The sequence below is a fragment of the Simochromis diagramma genome, unplaced genomic scaffold (genome assembly GCF_900408965.1).
Source record: "Simochromis diagramma unplaced genomic scaffold, fSimDia1.1 OVJJ01000344.1, whole genome shotgun sequence".
NCBI lineage: Eukaryota > Metazoa > Chordata > Actinopteri > Cichliformes > Cichlidae > Simochromis > Simochromis diagramma.
The window spans coordinates 2167125-2185954 of record NW_024387375.1 but is presented as its reverse complement, the minus strand read 5'-3'; the positions used below and the strand labels follow the sequence as shown (position 1 = coordinate 2185954).

The 18830-nt window shown below is 39.1% G+C and overlaps 1 protein-coding gene across 1 annotated transcript in view; it reads left to right on the top strand.

Moving 5' to 3' along the window:
* dph1 (diphthamide biosynthesis 1) overlaps nt 1–18830 on the top strand; it is a 68069-nt gene that overhangs the window by 32425 nt on the left and 16814 nt on the right. The window contains exons 4-8 of the mRNA XM_040008814.1: nt 8190–8311; nt 11775–11929; nt 13418–13539; nt 16252–16320; nt 17042–17198. Of these exons, the coding sequence (XP_039864748.1) occupies nt 8190–8311; nt 11775–11929; nt 13418–13539; nt 16252–16320; nt 17042–17198 (625 nt within the window). The remainder of the gene's footprint in view (nt 1–8189; nt 8312–11774; nt 11930–13417; nt 13540–16251; nt 16321–17041; nt 17199–18830) is intronic.

Here is an 18830-nt window from a genome sequence, read left to right as displayed (position 1 = left end):
CTTTTTTTTCTTAGCATTATGCATAATTTGTGGAAAGTTGTCTGGTGCAGACATTAGTAAATTATGTTTTTATAATTTATTTTAATCATATTTTCACCATATTGTGTGCTTTGACAGGGAAATGTTTACAGATATGTATGCCAAGGCCTGCTGGAAAAATCCCATTTCCACACATCAGTTGCAAAATTGACACTCAGCCGCTTTAGTAAATACAGACAGGCAGGGTTTTATGCTGGTCTTCATACCATAAGGTGAACCTGACAAAAAAAACGTTGTAAAATTCAATTCAGTTCAACTTTCCTAATACAGTGCTGGTAGTCTCAGAGTGCTTCATATTGCAAGAGTAAGTACCCAAGAATTTGGGAGGAAAAATCCAACAATTAGAGAATTCATTGTGAGCAAGCACTTGGCGATAGTGAAAAGAAAGAACTCTGTTTTAACTAGGAGACACTTCCAGAATAACCAAGATCAGAGAGGGGCAGCGATCTGGAGCAATCGGTTGAGGTGTGATGGAAAGGGAAAGACAAGTACAATAAATAAATACAAGGACAAAATGCAAACTGTAGGAAAAACTTGACATGCAGTAGCGACATGTAAATGCATTAGGAATGGAAAGGAATGGCTAAGTGCATCTTGGGAAGTAACCCCATGTAACCTGAGCATATGCCAGCATAATTAATAAATGGCTCAGGGTCACCGATCTAGCTGTAAGTACATACGTCATCAAAAGGAAAGTTTTTCAGTCCTGATCTTTATAAACTAGAGAGTGTGTCCGTCTCCTTAATCCAAACTGGGACCTGGTTCCATAGGATGAGCAGCCTGATAGCTGATAGGCCTTCCTACTGTTCTACTCTAGGAACCACATGTGCTCTATTGGGATAATAACCAATGTAAGGACAAGACTTCAGTTGGATGCACATTATAATTCATTGTGATAAGCTAAAAAAAAGTTCTCTCCTTCAGCTTTTGCTGCAACAGCTTTTTCATTACCATGGGCATTACAATATGTTTAGTGACACTGTATAAGAAAACACAACAGAGAAGCAGTTGGGTGTTTTGATCAATTAGACACTTATTGATATTGGTTGATAAGTTATTATACTATTAATATTGAAATATGCATGCATAGTTATACTGCTGAGAAATAGCCACCGCTATCCCTTAGAGATAATGGATATCAATTCTCGAAAATGAACAAGTTTCAGTTTATAAGGTTATAAATTAGGATTACCATTCTGATGCAAAATGAAAAGCACTGCCATTAAGCCTTACCTGCCCTTTATAGTTCTTTAAGATCAATCAATAATCTTGTTTAATATCCTTCTGTATCAGTAACCGCCTAGCTGTTTATTTTCAATAACAATTAAGTATTTGTTGTACTGTTAATGCTCAGTACGTGCATGCCAAAGAAAACAAAGTTGCCAGACGCTGCTGATGAGTTTCAGTGTGGCAAAGATATTACTCTCCAAGATATTCCTCTATAGTGCTTTTCTGAAAATGGTACAGCTTGCAGTGTATTGTAATGCATCCTAATATAGAAAACCACAAGACTCGTATATTGGTCACCTTGACAAAAGAACATATAGTAATACTTGGTTTTCTGAAAACCACAGTCTAGAGGATCCCATTGAGTCCAGCGCAGGAAGCACCGAGTGAAAGGCAGTGAGACAGTCTGGACAGATATCCAATACATCAGGGTCAACATATTCACAGTTCCGCTTGGCAATTTAGAGTCAAAATCTATTTGCATTTCTCTGGAGTAAAAGAAATTCAGCGACCCTGGAGGAAACCCACACACCCACCAGGAGAGAATGCACACCTATTATAGCAAGGGCTTTGGCTGAAGATTAAAAATAGAACTCTATTTTGCAAAAGGACCTTGCTAACTATTAAACTCTCCTGCCAAAGTAACAGGTTTTGGGTTGCTGATGTTCACTGTCATAATACCATTTAAATTAAATCAATGAGCTGTATTTAAAAATAAAATAATGAAAGAAACCTTTCTGTAGCATTAAAAACTGTTGTTTACTGATGTTTTACTACAAAATATGTAACATTTAAAACCTTGCAATTTTGGACAAACTTTCATTATGTTCTTACTCATTTTGCTCTTCTTGTAAAGCTACTGCTGAACAAATTCATTTACATCAGCAGGGAAATAAGGAGGCATGCAAATTTGTAAATTGGATTAGCCCACCTGATGATCATGGATGACTGTGAAAAATTCAGCGGTTAACCACCCTCAGCCCACTCCACTCTACTGCACCCCACCCACATACACACAATATGGACATTATCACCCTTAAAAAAAAAAAAGATCTGACAGTCTAGTTGACAGTTCCCACACTTGCTGAGTAATTCATGGAATACATGTTATTCTAGTGAAACAGGCTTGGTCAGTTGGAAAATGTGGGTTTGGCAGATAAGCATTTTAATTAATTATTCCTGGGTCAAATTTCAATTTTTTTTGTTTATTTTACCTTTAAATTTACTGGTTTCTCAAAACAGAAAAGTAATGATGTTAGTTAGCGATACAGTTAGGGCACATGGATAATATATAGGATAACAATACAATACAATCACAATACAATACATTAAAAAAAAAAGAATATAATAGAAAACGCTATAATTTTGTAGTTAGACTCCCCAGCTGCTTTAAATAGGTACATGTTGATGTTAGCGTGTTAGACCCTGTTTTCACTTCTGAATTGCTTTAGTTTTTATTGGCATAAATTCAACAAGGTAGAAATTTTCCTCAAAGACTTTAGTACATATTGAACAGGATGGCACAGTTACTCTACACCCATGAGGAAACTCCCATTTCTCCCATTTTGTGGTATGATGTGTTACTCTGTTGAAAACAGACATCAGAAAATGGGTTATAAATATGGTTATATATGGACATAGTTGTCACCAATATTCAGGTAGGTTGTTGCTTTTAAATGATTCTAAATTGATACTGAGGGGCCCAAGGTGTCCCTAGAAAAGATTAACTAGCACGAATCCGGTCGTTAAGTCTGACGTCACTAGCCGTGTCTGGGCCTAAACTCCGCTGCAGGTCCATATATCAAACGATCACTATGGCATTACTGAGAGTTGAAAAACTGTCTAAAGTCTTTCATCTTTAATAAAATGATCAGCGTTCTGCTCTACCAGGTGTAACAATTGAGTTTAACATCCAGGCATCCATGAAAACGGAATTTATGACATTTAACGGAGTTAGAAGTTAGCAGGAAGTTAGCTCGCTAGCTTCTATCTAAATACAATATAGCATGTCCTGACTGCGGGGTTTTGGAAACAAATTAAAACGCACAGCTCTGTTATCATTTCCAACATAAATGAAGACAGAAAACTAAACAGCAGTGACGTTTGTAGGGTTACTTTTTTTCCACTCGATAAAAGTTAACGTGAGTGTTCTCGGTGGTCAGGAACAAATGTAATCGCATGGCAGGATGCTGTAAAAGGACCAAACTTCATCCAGGAGAACAACTGAGATAATCCATCCACAATACGAGGTTAGTCATTCATATACTGCTGCATGGGCTGGGCTGTAGTTACATCCTAAGGTTTTAAAAACTGAGCTCAAATAAATGATTAGCGGTAATAAAAGCCGAGGGAGGTCAACAGTGATCACTGACTGTTTTAGGAGCTTTTTGAGATTAAATAGAAGAAAATACAAAACATTAAACATGTTAACAACACAAAAGCCATATTAAACGCAGACTACTTTAGGCCCGGAAGTAGGATTCGTCACGTTATCACTTAACGACCGGATTGGGACTCCTCTGTCTGAAATCTTGCGGGAAGCACTTCCAGATTACGGTCCTGACAGTGATCACTGTCTGAAATTCTTCCATAACTATTGCCATCATTATGTTTTTCAACAATGAGGTCTTGAGAGAGCTCATTGGTTTTACCCACAATAAGATGTTTCTTGTCTGATACCTTGGTAACGAGGCACTTCTTTTAAGCCATCAGTTGGGACTGACCCAGCTGATATTAATTTGCACTATGCGGCAGGATTGCTTTTTATTTGTGTTCCTGTTTCTCTTTAAACTTTATTCTTCTACCTTATTCTAGTGTCTTTGCCGCTTAAGTACTCCCTCAGTTTTCATCCGGTTTTCACCATTCAAATTTTAAGCTGTTCTGCTCATTCTGCTAATGTCAGCTATATGTTGTGGTGCTGATAACTTTTATACTTTTTGAAAAATTAAGCTTTTTATGCCATTTTTTTGGGCCCATTTTAATGACTGGAACCACATTATCAGTGTGATCACCAGTTTAGCTTGCCAGGCTGAGCCGTGTTTTAGCTCAGTGAGATGAGCAGCCGTTTTCAGAGCAGGAGGCCGGGGTTCGAATCCTACTTATGGCAACATTTTTTTCAGTAAACACTTTAACTTTTTTTTTTTAACACTTTTCAGAATAAATTTCAGCTTTTTCACCTCTTTTCAGCACGATTCAGCTTCTAACGGACCCTTCACATTTTTCTCTCACCATATCTGTCTTTGGGACAAGAACTAGTTTGGCTCAGTGAGATGAGCAGCTGCCGTGAGGCCTGGTGGTGCAGGTTTGAATCCTACCTGTGGCGGTTGTCACACTTCTTCTCTGCTTGCACTCAGTGTGCTTTATTGACATTGTTCAGTGTACCCTTTCAAGTACAACAGTTTTCAGCAAAGACTTCAGTTTCTACAAAGTGTTTTCAGCAGATAGTTCTCCTGCTGTTTTCAGATTCCACTGCACGGCATTCACACTGCATTTTCGCAGGAAATGCAACTTTGTCTAGTTACTGATAGATTTCAGCTGGTGCTGTGACTTCCCATGCCTTTTTAAACCTCCCTTTATTCAGGTATTCAATAGTTTTTTCCCTTTTGTCATTTCTCATCATTACACATAACTGAATCTATGGACATCAATGGTTTGATTTCTTTACATATGTGGATTGAATGGTTTGTTGCCAACATCTGGTGAAAATTTCATATTGATAGCACCTTTTAGAATTACATTTACACTGAAAATTGGTGATGGGTTCAATACTTTATCTGCTGCACAGACACAAATAGAAATTAACACGCGCTACCAGAGCAAGCAGTGTTAATACTATAAAATGTATAATGTAATCATAGTTTTCAGCTTGCTCAGAGTTTAAATATGTCATTGACATATTAGCTGTGGTACAATGGAGTTTTATAATGGAAAGTTGTTTATATATCATTTTTAAACAGTCGTTTGTTTTTTCTCTCAGGCTAATGGGCCCAATAGTAAAACTGTCAATGAAATATATCTGCAACTTAACACATTGCAAAATACTCAGAACCTTAAATCAAATGTTATCTAGACAGATGGTGGAAGCCTGTTAGTTTAATTTAGTCTGGTAATTTTCATGAACAGATAAGTGTCATCTGTGACAGAATGGCTTTGTGTGGCGCAATCGAATTGTTCAGAGACGAGAGAAGTTTTGCATTCTCTTTGTCTGCTGCAACATCTTTGAGGTGTAATGCACTGGTACCAACAAGTTCTCTGCTTTATTGTGACATCAGAAGAAATTCCTGTCAAAGTCAGGAAAAGGAAATTGGCATCAGAGCACAGAACAGAAAGATGCATTTACTTTTATGCTTACTCAACTGCATTAGGACAATGATGCAGTGAAGAAAAATGCCATTTATGTAAAAACACATCAGTTGTTTAAACTGTTGATAAGTGGTGATACAATCAGCTGGCAATACTTTTACACCGTGTGCGCGCATGTGCACATGTGTACTTGGATGCATGTATTCCATTCTTGCTGCAGACTCAAGCTTGTTTTTGTAGCACACACCAGCACAGTGGTTTTTGTAACGGAGATTCAAATCAGTTGGCAATTTCTCACACATATTGAGCTGTATGCTAAAGAGCTAATTAACAAGGGCTGTTATAGAGTTCACAAGCTCCTCTGACATCTTAATTAGATCTTAATGACATTTCAGTTGGAATGGCTGAACTGAGTACCACAAGATGAGGCAAAACCACTGCTGATATGCAGAGAGAAATCGGAACTGTGCAAGACACGGGACACCAGTATGCGAAGCAATAGAGGAGAGGAGTGATAGTTGAGGATGTGAAAGTGGAAAAAATCTAAATAGGGATGGATCGAAGGACATTTTGGCTTTAGAATAGAATAGAATAGAATTCAACTTTATTGTCATTGCACATGCACAGGTACAGGGCAACGAAATGCAGTTTGCATCCATCCAGAAGTGCTTTAGTGATATAGATATATTACAATATATATTAGCAATAATATAGATATGTGAGTATATTACAGAAATGGGTCTATGTCTGTACAGTAGTGTCCTGTGTTGAGATAATGTGATTGTGATTTACACTGATACACATTTCAAGTTGTTGTCCTCTCTCTGTTTTTTCTCATCATGCGTCTTTGTTCTGTTTCGCTCTCCCATTGGGATATGGGACTATATGTTGCCCAGTAATTACTCTGTCCATGTCCCAGTAGCATTACACATCTCATATCAGCCTCTTAAACAGATTCTTAGCATTTATTACCATAAAATTTCAATGTACTTACCCTGGAAATAACTAGATACAGCTTGCACTGCCAGTGTAGTAATGATATTTCTGGCAGATAGATGGCTGATTAGATACAATAATCTTCTGTAGTGCTGTGTTTTGCATTGTAGATGGTTTTGCGTGGTCTGCAGTGAATTGCAGGGGAAATCTTTTTTTTTTTTCTGGTGGACAGTATTTTTAGCTGAAAGGTTGTTGCACGTTTATGAAAAATAATCTTTCCAGTGAGTGAGAAACCTTAAATGATCCCTGTTATTGTATCATTTTTAGTGATCCTTAATTACCTTCCTGCTATTGGCTAGACATCCAATGGTGCACAAACAGATGGATGCAGACAAAATCAAAACCCAGAGAAAGAGAGAGAGCCACTGATTCAAACCTTTGAATGCAAATATTTATTTATCAGATGAGTTGCTCTGTCTGTGTTTTCCTGGGCTCAGCTGGCCTGTACTCCTTTCACTTGAGAGCTGCTATTATAGGAGAAGGGACAGGGACATTTGGAGAGGAACTACGTAGAAATCCAGGGGACAATGATGAGGGGCCTATAGAGAGCACAAACTAGAGATTACATGAGAGAAATTGAGGGAGGAAAGGCTAAATAGAAACTTTGTGTGAAGCCCCTGGCGAGGTGCAGAGCGAGGAATAAACAGAGTAGATGTTGGTTGAAAGACTGGGCAGCAGGAGACATATTACTAAGAATCTGTGGGTTTCTACAGATGTTGTTCTGTGTGCAGCCATTTCTGTTTATCACTTTCCTCTCCTTTCCCCAAGACCTTCTTCTCGTCTCAGTTCTACTTCTTCTGTCTAGCCTAAATCTGTCAGAATACAGCCACGAATACCTGGCAACAACTTCCTTTTACAAACGCCCCCTTGTCTACCCATCTTCCCTCCCTTACAATGCCTCAAGCTTCTGTTCATTAGCTCTTTTTTGCTGTTACTCCCCGCTTTTATTCATTTTACTTAGTCTTTATGGGTTTACTTAGCATTTTATTTGCCCATAAAGGGTGATATGTGTAGGCACTTGTTTTTCAGTAGCACAATCTGCAATTATTTTTAACAGTACTGAGTCCACAGATGCCTGTGTAATTTGTTAGTGTTCCTTTCAAGAAGGCCATGTTTATTTTGCCCTTTTACATCTGCAAAGTGGAACATTAGGGCCCACATGGTCTGTGTATTTCACAGCCTTCACAGCAAATCTGGGAAATAGATTGTTAAAGACCTCTGCAAACTCTAATCTATTTGTAACAGTCATACATTTCCTTTTGTGCTTCTCCTCTTCGTCTAGCGTTCTGTCTGTGGCCAGGCTAACTGATGACCCATTAACCCTCGTCTGGCAGGGCTTTAACTATCAGACAGCTTGTACTGTACTTTGGCCGCTGGCTCCCAGTTATAAGGAGCAAAAGAATAGCAGTGTGTCACCCTGATGTACTGTGAGTCAGTCATTGACTGGTAGCTTTGTCAGATGCTATATAGTCTACTCTATCGGCAGCAAGTGGATAGTTGATCTTACTCAGCTCGCTCATAATCACACCATGCCTTGGATGCTATGTGTGTTATTCGCTATGGTAACAAGCAACAGCATATATGGTCTGTAACAACAGTGATTAGAGCCTCTGCCCAAATTCCAGGTTCACAGATGCAGATACATTTGTGATGGGGGATGTGACGTACGGCGCCTGCTGTGTGGACGACTTCACTGCTCGAGCCCTGGGAGCAGATTTCATGGTGCACTATGGCCACAGTTGCCTAAGTGAGTCTCTGTTTTTTTTCTCTCTTCATGACTCTTCGTGTAGAGAATGTCAAGTGATCTAGCATCGAAGACACCCACTTACTAAGAGTGGGTTGCATTAAAAAAAAAAAAGAAGCTTCAGAACATAGACATACCAACATCGACAGACTCACAGACAAAGCCATCGATCAATGGAAAATGTTACTAGTTGGTGCATTCTTCCCAACTCTAGTTTGGAAAGCATATCAGATGTTTGGAGCCTGGGCATCACATTTACTCAGCAGATCAATGGAGGACATGCATTAGAGCCGTTCTTTGAAAACCTCAAGCAGTTCTCGAGGACCTTCACCCTCGCCCCCACTGTCTGCCTTTCGCAGAACATGGGAGGAAATGTTAAATCAATAGTTTTGATATATCTCTGCCAGAATGACCTCACCTATCCCAAATACCAGAAATGACCAACAGAATTTTAATACTACTGGAAAACTCTCTCTTTCGCTCTCTGTTTCTCTTTTGGCTTTATTGTGTTCATTGTGTTAGTTTTTGTGTATGTGCTGTTGGCATATTTATAATTTGATTATCATGGAGCAATTATGTATGCAGGCATGTATGTTTACAAAAGATAAGATATGTACCTGTTTCTGCTGAGAGCAGCCCAGCAAATGCAAGGATAAAGGCGTTAAAGTCTTTGCGGGTTGGGATGGAGATCAGATATTAATTGATGGAAGAGATTAAAAAAACAAACAAACCCAAATGGACTGCAGATCCTGAGAGAATGCAAATGTAATGGTGGTGTCGTGCATCCGTTCCTGACCTTCATCTCTCAGTCGTGAGGACATCACTGCACTGTTTCCCCAAGATGTCAGCCACCTGTGGGAGATGAAAGACACGGTGTTTTGTCTGACTCACAGAGGAACTCTCTCTCCCGCATTCATTCATTTCCCTTTCATTTCCTCTGCAGTATCTGCTTTTGAGAGTAGTGGTGTCCTCTCATATTTCCTCATCATAAAGCACCTCCAGTTTGAGCCGGACAATATGGGCAACATCATAAAACCGTGTTTTAAAGTTCTAACATTGCTTGCAGATATGAGTTTGGGGACTTTTTTGTTGATGTTTAACCTGAATACCATAGTAGTTGGAACAGAACAGCCTGAGATAAACTGGGGAACATACTGGAATCAAAATATAGAATCCAAAATTGAACTCCAGGAAGGAAAACTGTCAGGAGATAGAAGCTCTCCTCCGATAATGCCAGGAAAGTTTTACTGGTCTTCCTTAAACATCATGAGTAGATCCTCACTATTAAAGTCATTTCAGAACATGGCCATGGCACTGATTTTAGAGTAGCTAGTCGTATTTGTGTGGTACTGGATAACAGTTTTATAATTTTTATAAAGGCCCAGGTAACAGTTCCCATCTGTAGACACTTGCTGTGGGATTTTTATTGTATACGACTGTATTGATTGTTTTGAGCAGTTGAAATGTTGTCAGCAGTATCAGCTTATGACATTAACTTTAAGTGAGAATCCTCTCATGTCCTGCTGTTAATGTTTGAATTCATTGTGAATCAATACACTGTTTGGATTGCTCCATCAGGTAATAGACAAGTCTTCAGATGATTGTGGCTATGGTGAATAGCTTTAGATAATAAATTTAATAAACGTATAACCTTGACTGCCCTCTACAACGCCACAGTAGCATATTGTATTACATTTCTGTTTTTATATATTGCCCTCTTCACTCACATCCGTTTTCTTGTTAAATTGAGCTCGTTTGTGTATTTTGTGCCATTCTCAGTTATTTATTTTATCAAGCTACGTTGCTTTTTGTGTTTTGGCTACTTTAACAATGTAATTCACCAACTTTTGGGTCAAATAAATGTCATATCTTATTAAACCATAATAGCATAGCAAGCATCTCTTATTTCATTATATAAATGCTAAATCCATTCTCCAATCCAAGTTAAATGCTATCACATTTCCCCACATAGATAATACAGATTATTTCAGGACCACATTTTCAATATGCCAAACGATTGGCTTATTGTTCATGAATTATACAGAGGTACAATATCAGAATAGATTTTGTTTTTACATATTGATTTTTAACAGACCATTTGTAACCAAGCCAGTATAGCACTATGTCCACCCTTTTGTTCAATTTGAGTGTGCATTTGTGTTTGTTTTCATGGGCATTAATAAGCAGCTGTGCTAAGTGAGCTTATTGCCATGAAAAGGATAAAACCAGTGATGGTGCAAGTGAGTCGTGTCTGTCTCATTGACTGTGTCTCTGATTGCAGCACCTAAGTGCTCTCAGGCTACCATGCTAATGTGAACACAGATCGATGTCACTTTCCTCTGCCCTTTTATGTTTTGGGAGTGTCTATAAACAAGCAACAGACGGTTGTTGGTCTCAGTCTAGATTTTTACCTATCTCCCCCTCATGATGTATTTAACTCCTTGGTTTCTCACTCAGCGTGTGGCCTGCAGCAAACCCCACTGTTTTAAATATCTATCCATCTGTTCTCCTTTACTCGGTGCTGAAATGTGAGCCCATTCATCACCTCTGTTCCCAGTTAATTGACAACCTACCCTTCACACTCAAACTAAATACCCATAACACACATACTCGGTATCCTGTTACTTTTTCCACTCCTGCCTCCCATTCCAAAGCATTTGCTCTTTATACAGTTTATTATAAAATCATCTGCCCACACCCCCAAATTAAATTTCTCTATTTTCCAGCCTACTTTCATGGGAATGTTTCATTCTTCTCCCATTTCCATCACAGCTGCCTTCAGTCCTTTGTTAAGACGGCTCTTATGTTTTCCCACTATCCCCTCTTTATTCACTCCCTATTATCTGCACATTGTTGAGCCTTGCTCCCATATCGCTCTCTCTCTAAGTGTTGCTTTAATCTAGGCCATCAAGTGAGCTGCACTTGTTCATAAAGCATTTCAACCATAATGGGCCATTTGCTTAATTGTAACAAAAAAAAGTCCCCTCGCTTCTGATCTGCAAATTAACTGTAGCACGAGAGGAAGACCGATTATAATGATCAACACAAACAATAATTCTTTGTTCTTATCTAGACCCTTTCCCCCATTGTTTCTTGGACTCTCCCCTGCTTTATTCAGCATCTAACTCAGCATGTCTGTCGCTACGTCTCACAGGCCCGGGCGCGTAGTAAATGGTCTGTGAAATTAATGGCATTAATAGTAATCGCGTGTGTCCTTCTCCTTCCCTAAATAATTGAGGTCTTTGCATCAGTTCCTGCACGTGCTAGACTCTCACTCATGTTTCAGTTATGTCACATAGGTGCGTACCGTAGGATCTTTATATTTGCAGTATGCTCACATACGGTTTATTTGTGTAGCTGTATTGCTGTGTATATATGTTTATGTTCTGATGTTCCATATACAGCAGTCTAAAGAAGCAGGACTGAAGTATTCATCTGTCTTTCTTTTGTCTTTGTCTTGCTGCAGTCCCCATAGACTCGACTGCAGGTATCAAGATGCTGTATGTGTTTGTGGATATCCAGATGGACAATGCACACTTCCTGGACACAATCAAGTTCAACTTCTCTCCTGGACAGTCTCTTGCACTCGTCAGCACTATTCAGTTTGTGGCGGCGCTGCAGGTGATTAAGCGCCGGTTCTGTCAGACTTTGTGTGCATTTGTGTGTGATTCTCGCGTCGGAGAGAGCTGACGCACACAGTTATTGTCACTTGTATTTTCCATATTACATAAAGAGTATATTTTTCTGTACAGTACAGGAATACACACACATCTCTGCATTTGTACAGTATACTTTTTTTTGCAGTTCCTGGCTTTTATGAACAAGCTCACACGCCGCTCTTAAAGCTCAGTTCAAGTGTGGGTTTGACAAATCCGGCAGCAGTTATTTTGGATTTGAAAGGTGCAATGAACTCGGAAGGCCGCTCGGTTCAGCATCGTGCTCAGTAGTGCTCTTTATGTAAGCAGTGGCAGCAGCTATAGTATTAAGCTCGAGCAGCCTTCTTTCAGGCTGGCTGCCTCCCTTTTCTATAATGCATTTTGCTGCTTTCATATGCTGTGTTGAACCAGTGCCACTTTGGACCTTTACTAATGCAACCACTACTATTTTTAAATCAAGCTCTACCCTAACAGGTCACATTATATGATGGGATGTTTGAGTCCGCCTATGTGTATATGTCTGCATAAGTCTCTATGTTTTGTATGCATGCTTGCTCCAATCTCACTCGTGTCTTATGTGTGTAGGCTTGTTGGGGTCACACAGTACGGGCGGGAGAAGTTCACCCGTATTCCCTGTGGACTGCCTTAAATTAGCCTTAAATCCTTTGTTTATCCTCAGAACACACACACTTTTTCTTTTTTCTTTTTTTTCTTATAATAATTGTTCACTCGTTTTCTGTTTTCATCTAAATGAGTACACATGAACTAGTTCATTTTTCTAAAAATGAAAGCACTCTTTTTTTGGTGCTTTGCAGAAGCATGAGGATTTAAACACCAGTTGTGTGTTAAGAGTTACACTTCTGGCAGAAAATCATTCATGACCCTTTCAGTATCACTTGAAGTTGACATTTTCAGTCTTTTAAAAATATTATATTATTATAATATTCTATATATTTGCACCAGTGGTAATAGTGGTAATCCCCTATCTTCTGACTTTTAATTCTGTTTTTCCCTTTTGCATACATTGAATCGAGACCACAGACAGTTGCACGTTTTTATTCCTCTGGTTCATATCTTTAGCATGTTCAATTTAAAATAAAACAATGGGCACTACATTAAAGTGCAGGTCTCTGCATTAATATCACTTGATTTACATCAAATGTAAAATTGCAATGCAAACCTTGAAACCCATTAAAAGGCAGACTTGGCTTTAATGTAATATCTATTGTTTTGTTTTACTTAAATGTCCTACAGCACAGAGTCTGATGGAAGATGAAGAAAAATGTTTGGTCTGTATGTTTTCTGTAGGTTCAGACTTAGCCACATTCATATTCGATGCATCTCTTGTTATCTTTCCGTTATTAAAAATGTAAAAATGAACCATCAAAAGTGAAGAACCTGATTAAATATGTGCACAGAGAATATAATCTCTTCTCCTTCCTCCATATTCTAGGCTGTGAGTGCAGCCCTCAAGACAGAGTATGATGTGCTTGTCCCACAGTGTCGCCCTCTGTCACCGGGAGAAATTTTAGGCTGCACCTCCCCTCGCTTGGAGCGCCATGTCAATGCCATTGTGTAAGAAATCTTATTCCTCCTGTCTCCCACCTTACAGTGTCTGCCCAGTTCCTTTTTTTTTAGTTAGCACAGATTAGATAGCTGTAGAGATCCAGCATTGACTCATCCAGCCATTGTCTTCTCTCTCCTTTCCTTCCATAGTAAAGCCTGCTATTGCCATGCCCACCCATGTGGCATGAGTAATAATCTGTATGCCATAATGCCTGTTACACCAGACAGAGCTGGCTGTGATAACCAGCCATATCTGTGAGCTATAAGCAGCCAGAAACGGCCACCTTGAATAGCTTGAATTGTATGTATTCAGACACCTTTGGCTTGTTTCAAGCCAGAGTCAACATATTCACATGTTTTATAGTTTAGATTTAAGGAAACGCTTTAGCAAAATATGACACCTACTATACGTTGCCATAGTAAGGATTGAAAGGTTTCCTTGATATATTAGTTTCAGCTTGTCTGATTGCCCGTTTTAATTTCTTATTTTCCCCATTTATTTAATCTTAATCAGAAAAAAAAAGATGATGCATCCAGTCAGGAGCTGCATGTACCCTAAAAGACTACTTCCTGTGTATTTTCACAAAAACACCCTTCATGTGCGATGTGTCAAAGTGATGCTTATTTTGCCTGTGCTGCAGGGAGGAAAACGCTTGGCAAAGTAACAGGTCCAACTAACAAACAACACCTCCGCAGCTACTGTGTGTCTATACATCTGGTGCTTGTCTGCAGTAGATAAATCTTATGCTTTGTAGTGCACAGTGAGATGATTTTCCCTTGATATAATTATGCTGAGGTGCACAGCCCCATATGTCTGATCTGCACACATCTAATGTTTGTCCATGCGATTAAAATCTCCCAGTGCGTAACAGCTGCACAAGGACAGGCTTTGCTATATGCATAAGTGGATACAAAAGTGATGTGTACTGTGTGTCTGTTTCAGTGTGTCTCTTTGTATGCGTGAAAGCTGTGGAAGGGTCAGAGTGTGTTTCACCTTCTAATCCAATGTGCATTGTCTTTGATGTGTCAGCTGGCTTGTGCAGAGGTGTGCTGGGAGAGAAAATCGATTAGCCTACCTGAGGGATGTATGTTGCTCTCTTTCTCATTTAATCCACACGTGTTACATTGAACACATGAGGACTTTAACCTCACTGGTAGCACCATCCCCTAGTGTTAAATTTCAGTCTAAAAATATATAGCTGAAACATTTTATTTTGATGTGACAGCTATATCAGAAGTACAGCTACAGCGAAATGGTTTCCCTCTGCTGATCAGTCTCCTTTTTACTTTAATGAATTATTCGAGTAATGGCGCTTTGATTGTTCACTGTCACTAACGAAAGCAGAGCAGATCTGCTCTTAATATGATTTCTTTTTTACAGTGCATGGTCTTGTTCAGCACCTGTATTATAGCAATAAATGAATATTTAATATCAAGTCATCCTATATGAATTCAAAATGAGCAAGTTCCCGCAAAAAGTGGTGTGTGCTCAAACTGTATTTGCATTTTATCAAAGTTTTGACCCGCTTGAGCAATATGGAGAATGAATAGTGATGCATTAGTCTTTAAGGGTGATTTTGAAGCTCTAAAAGGTCTTAGTCTCTGTCATTTCCATAATGAAAAGTATTTTTAAAGTGTATTGAAATGGCCATTCGCCCATTTCGAGCTGCCACCTCTAGCTCTCACTCATAATAGAACAATATGAAGATGTGAATGTGAAAATAGGCAGTTGCGTAACGCACAGACACACAGCATTCTGCCATTCTAGTGAGAGCACTTTTGAAAAATAAAGAATATAGATAGAAGGACTGTGGTCATAGGGAGCGTTAAAGCACACCAACCTTTTAGAGCCGAAGAGTGCTGAGGACAACCGTGACTGAAATGCAGCAGGCTTATTGTTGGGAACATAATTATACGAGGGCCTTGGATGTTTCTAAGCAAAGAGAGGCAGTGCAACAGAGGCTCTCCTTGAGTTCATTTTGTGTTCAGTGTTATTACACAGATGCAAACAGAGACAAACGTGCTTACACACAATCATGCACTTGCTAACAAATAGAGCCTCGGCTAGTCGTGTCTCTTGGTAGCCTGTATGGCAAACCACCCACAGCCTGCTTTGAGCCACTCTAAACACTGACCAATTAGTGGGTTTAATTGCACGTCCTGGCACAGTAGGCCTTTTGAGACCCCTGCTAAGTAATAAGTAAGGGTACTGACCTGAGTCCCCCTCACACTAACAACAGGATTGTTCTCAGCCTGACCCCAAGGGGAATTTATGTAAGAGACCTTGCATTTTTAGACACCTCCATGTCACTCAGTGTTTGCGGTTTGTGAACTCCACGTTTGCTTGCGCTCTGGCGAATCCCCAGCACCAGACCCTGGGTTAATTGGAAAAGCTTGTATTCTCTGTAAACAGCGTGCTCCGCTCGTTGAGGTCACATTCCCAAACAGCAGAAGTGGGCAGACCCTCCACCCAAGCCGTAAGGCTTCTGCCCGAAAACACTTTGGTCTTCTGTTAAGAGGCTGCAGACATAAATTAAAAGACAATGTTAAAAAAAACAAAACAGAGAGAAAACGCTGATGGAGAGAATAAGAGAATAGGTCAGCATTTCTTATGGCTGCACAATGAATTTTAATCATCTTCAGGGAATTTTCTTTGCACACTTTATTTTTCCTCTCGTTTCATTCACCTCAAACATTGAATTGATTGGTATCTTTCTACAGTTATCTTGGAGATGGAAGATTTCACCTGGAATCAATCATGATTGCAAACCCAGACATTCCTGCCTACAGGTATTGTCACATATTTCATGTATATCTCTCTTTATATGATACAAAATAGTGTTTATTATAGAACTAGTGTTAGTTTGATCATTTGGGGGCAAATGATGTCAAATAAACTTTTTGTAATAATTGCAATGAAAAAAGTAAAACATTTTTTTAAGTACGGAAGCGATCAACATTCATAATCACCTTTTTGGATCCTCAATTTTTATGTTCTAGGCTCAGAATCTTATGATGCTTTTTAGTGCTGTTTAAATTTAAAAACTGCTTGCAGTCCTGATTATTCACCTTATCGCAGTGGCATGATAACATTATGTGAAGCTCAAGTTCTGTTTTGATAAGGCTTGCTTGCATGCAAAGTGAAATTGTGTTGTTATAGACATATGCACTGCTGCACAGATCACAGGTCTCTCTCATAAACAAGATTCTAATCTCAAGTGTACCCCTTGTACCAGAGAAAAGGAGATTAGATGCTCAAAAATACATCTATTTTTCCCTCAGATACACTAACTCCTGTTGTGTTTGATGACTTTTTGTGATTGGATTTTTCACCTTTTTTTTTTCTTTTCTTTTCTTTTTTTTTTTTTTTTTTGGTGCATTTCTGTCCTTGAGATTGATCCCAGAACAATGGATTGTAATATGTGTAATCAGGTTCATTCTTTCAAAAGTATCGACACGTCCTGTTCACATCTGTGATTTTCAGCCTTTTTCTGCCTGGCTATGCTTGTAGATACGACCCCTACAGTAAGGTGTTCTCCAGGGAATACTACGACCACGAGGCCATGCGCGCTATAAGGCTCCAGGCTATTGACAAGGCTCGACTGGCCCAGAGATGGGGACTGATCTTGGGCACGCTTGGCCGACAGGGCAGCCCTAAAGTCCTGGAGGTGAGTTTGCATCCTCATTTCAACACTCTACATGTCCCGAGGCCACTTGTGCAACGGCTTGTAATATTTCTTAGCGCGAGTTTTTTTGACAAGTGATTTGGTGACATGAAGTAGTAATAAGACAAGAAGTCGTCACACTGGGAGCTTGTTATTTCAAATTTAGGATGATGCAGCCAAACAGCCATAGAAAATCTTATCCTTGATCTCGCTGCTGGCTTCAAGCATGACTGTGTTGGAGTGTTACTAGTGATGTATGATTTTGAGCGTTTTCTGTTATTGCTTCCACAATACAAACATTAAATAAACAACTACAAATAAACATCTCAAAGCATAAAGAACAGTCTATACTTTTCCTCGGTGAAAGCTTTTGCAGCACAGTCCCATCACATTATTTGCATAAATTAACTCTGGAAAATTCAGCCACTTAGAAATGCAGCTCACGTTCTTGTTCAGCAAGCATTTCTAAGCAGTATTCAACTGGTTAATTGTAATAATTCAGTGAAATGTGGGGTATTTTTATACATAAATGATTTTAAATTATCTATCGGTAACTGTTTAATGCTCTCATCACACTTTGTAGGTAAGACAAACCTTGCTTAGAACTATTGGCATGAGAATTCATAAATAGTATAGTAAGTGCACACAGTCAAAGGCTGGTATATTTGGTGCAGACTCATAAATGAGAAGCTCAGTCTGTGCAAGTACAAGATATTATGTGATATTATGTATTAGCATGCGTGAAGGTCTCTAGTCACTCTTAACTTGCAGCTGGTCCTCCTGCTTTGCCCTCTCTTCAATTGCCAGTTTGTTTTTCTCCTGTTTGTTCCTTTTTCTTTGTTTTGTTTCCCCTTCTTTTCCCTACTGTTTTGAATTTTACTTATTACTAATTAAATCATAATTTAATCAGTAATAATTCAGTGCTGTATGGATTGCTGTATGAAAAACTGGAGCCTCCATCTAAATGCTAGATGTAAATGGTTTAATACTTCCTCAGCGAGTGTACATCCATAGACTTGACTTGTTCGCAAATATCCAGACTCAAGAGATTATGTTAGCACTGATGTATAAATGTCAACTAGAATGAAAAGTTTAATCTTTGTGTTGCATTCGGGGGTGGATTTAAAAAAAAGGGATTTGAATACAAACTCACCAGAGATCTTTTAAGATTAGGAAGTGTAGTGTCAGATAACCTCTCAAGTAAGGGGGCAGAACTATCTGATAAGAGCACAGTGATCTAAATGTTGCAAGATACTCCCAAGGACAGCGGATAACAGTCACATTTTGCCTATATCTCATCAAAGAAGGATTTATGGGATATCTTCTGGTTTGTCTGCCTTTTGGATTCCCAAGTAAGGCCTCAGTCCGCTACCCACAACTAAAAAGACAGAGTGAGAAAAAGGCTAAACAGTTTAATTTAATGACATGTTTTATAAGGTCTGGTGACTGGGCTTGTGCCCATCAGGCCTTATTCACTGACCCTGAGGAATGATAGCCACACGTGAGACCGCTACTCGCCAGTCACGCTGTCTTTGTATCGCTTGTCTGTCAGTTTTCTGTTGTGAAAAATGTCTTTATAATGGTATAATGTTTTGTAACTTCTGGCTAGACTGCCCTTTTCCAGAACTGCCAAAG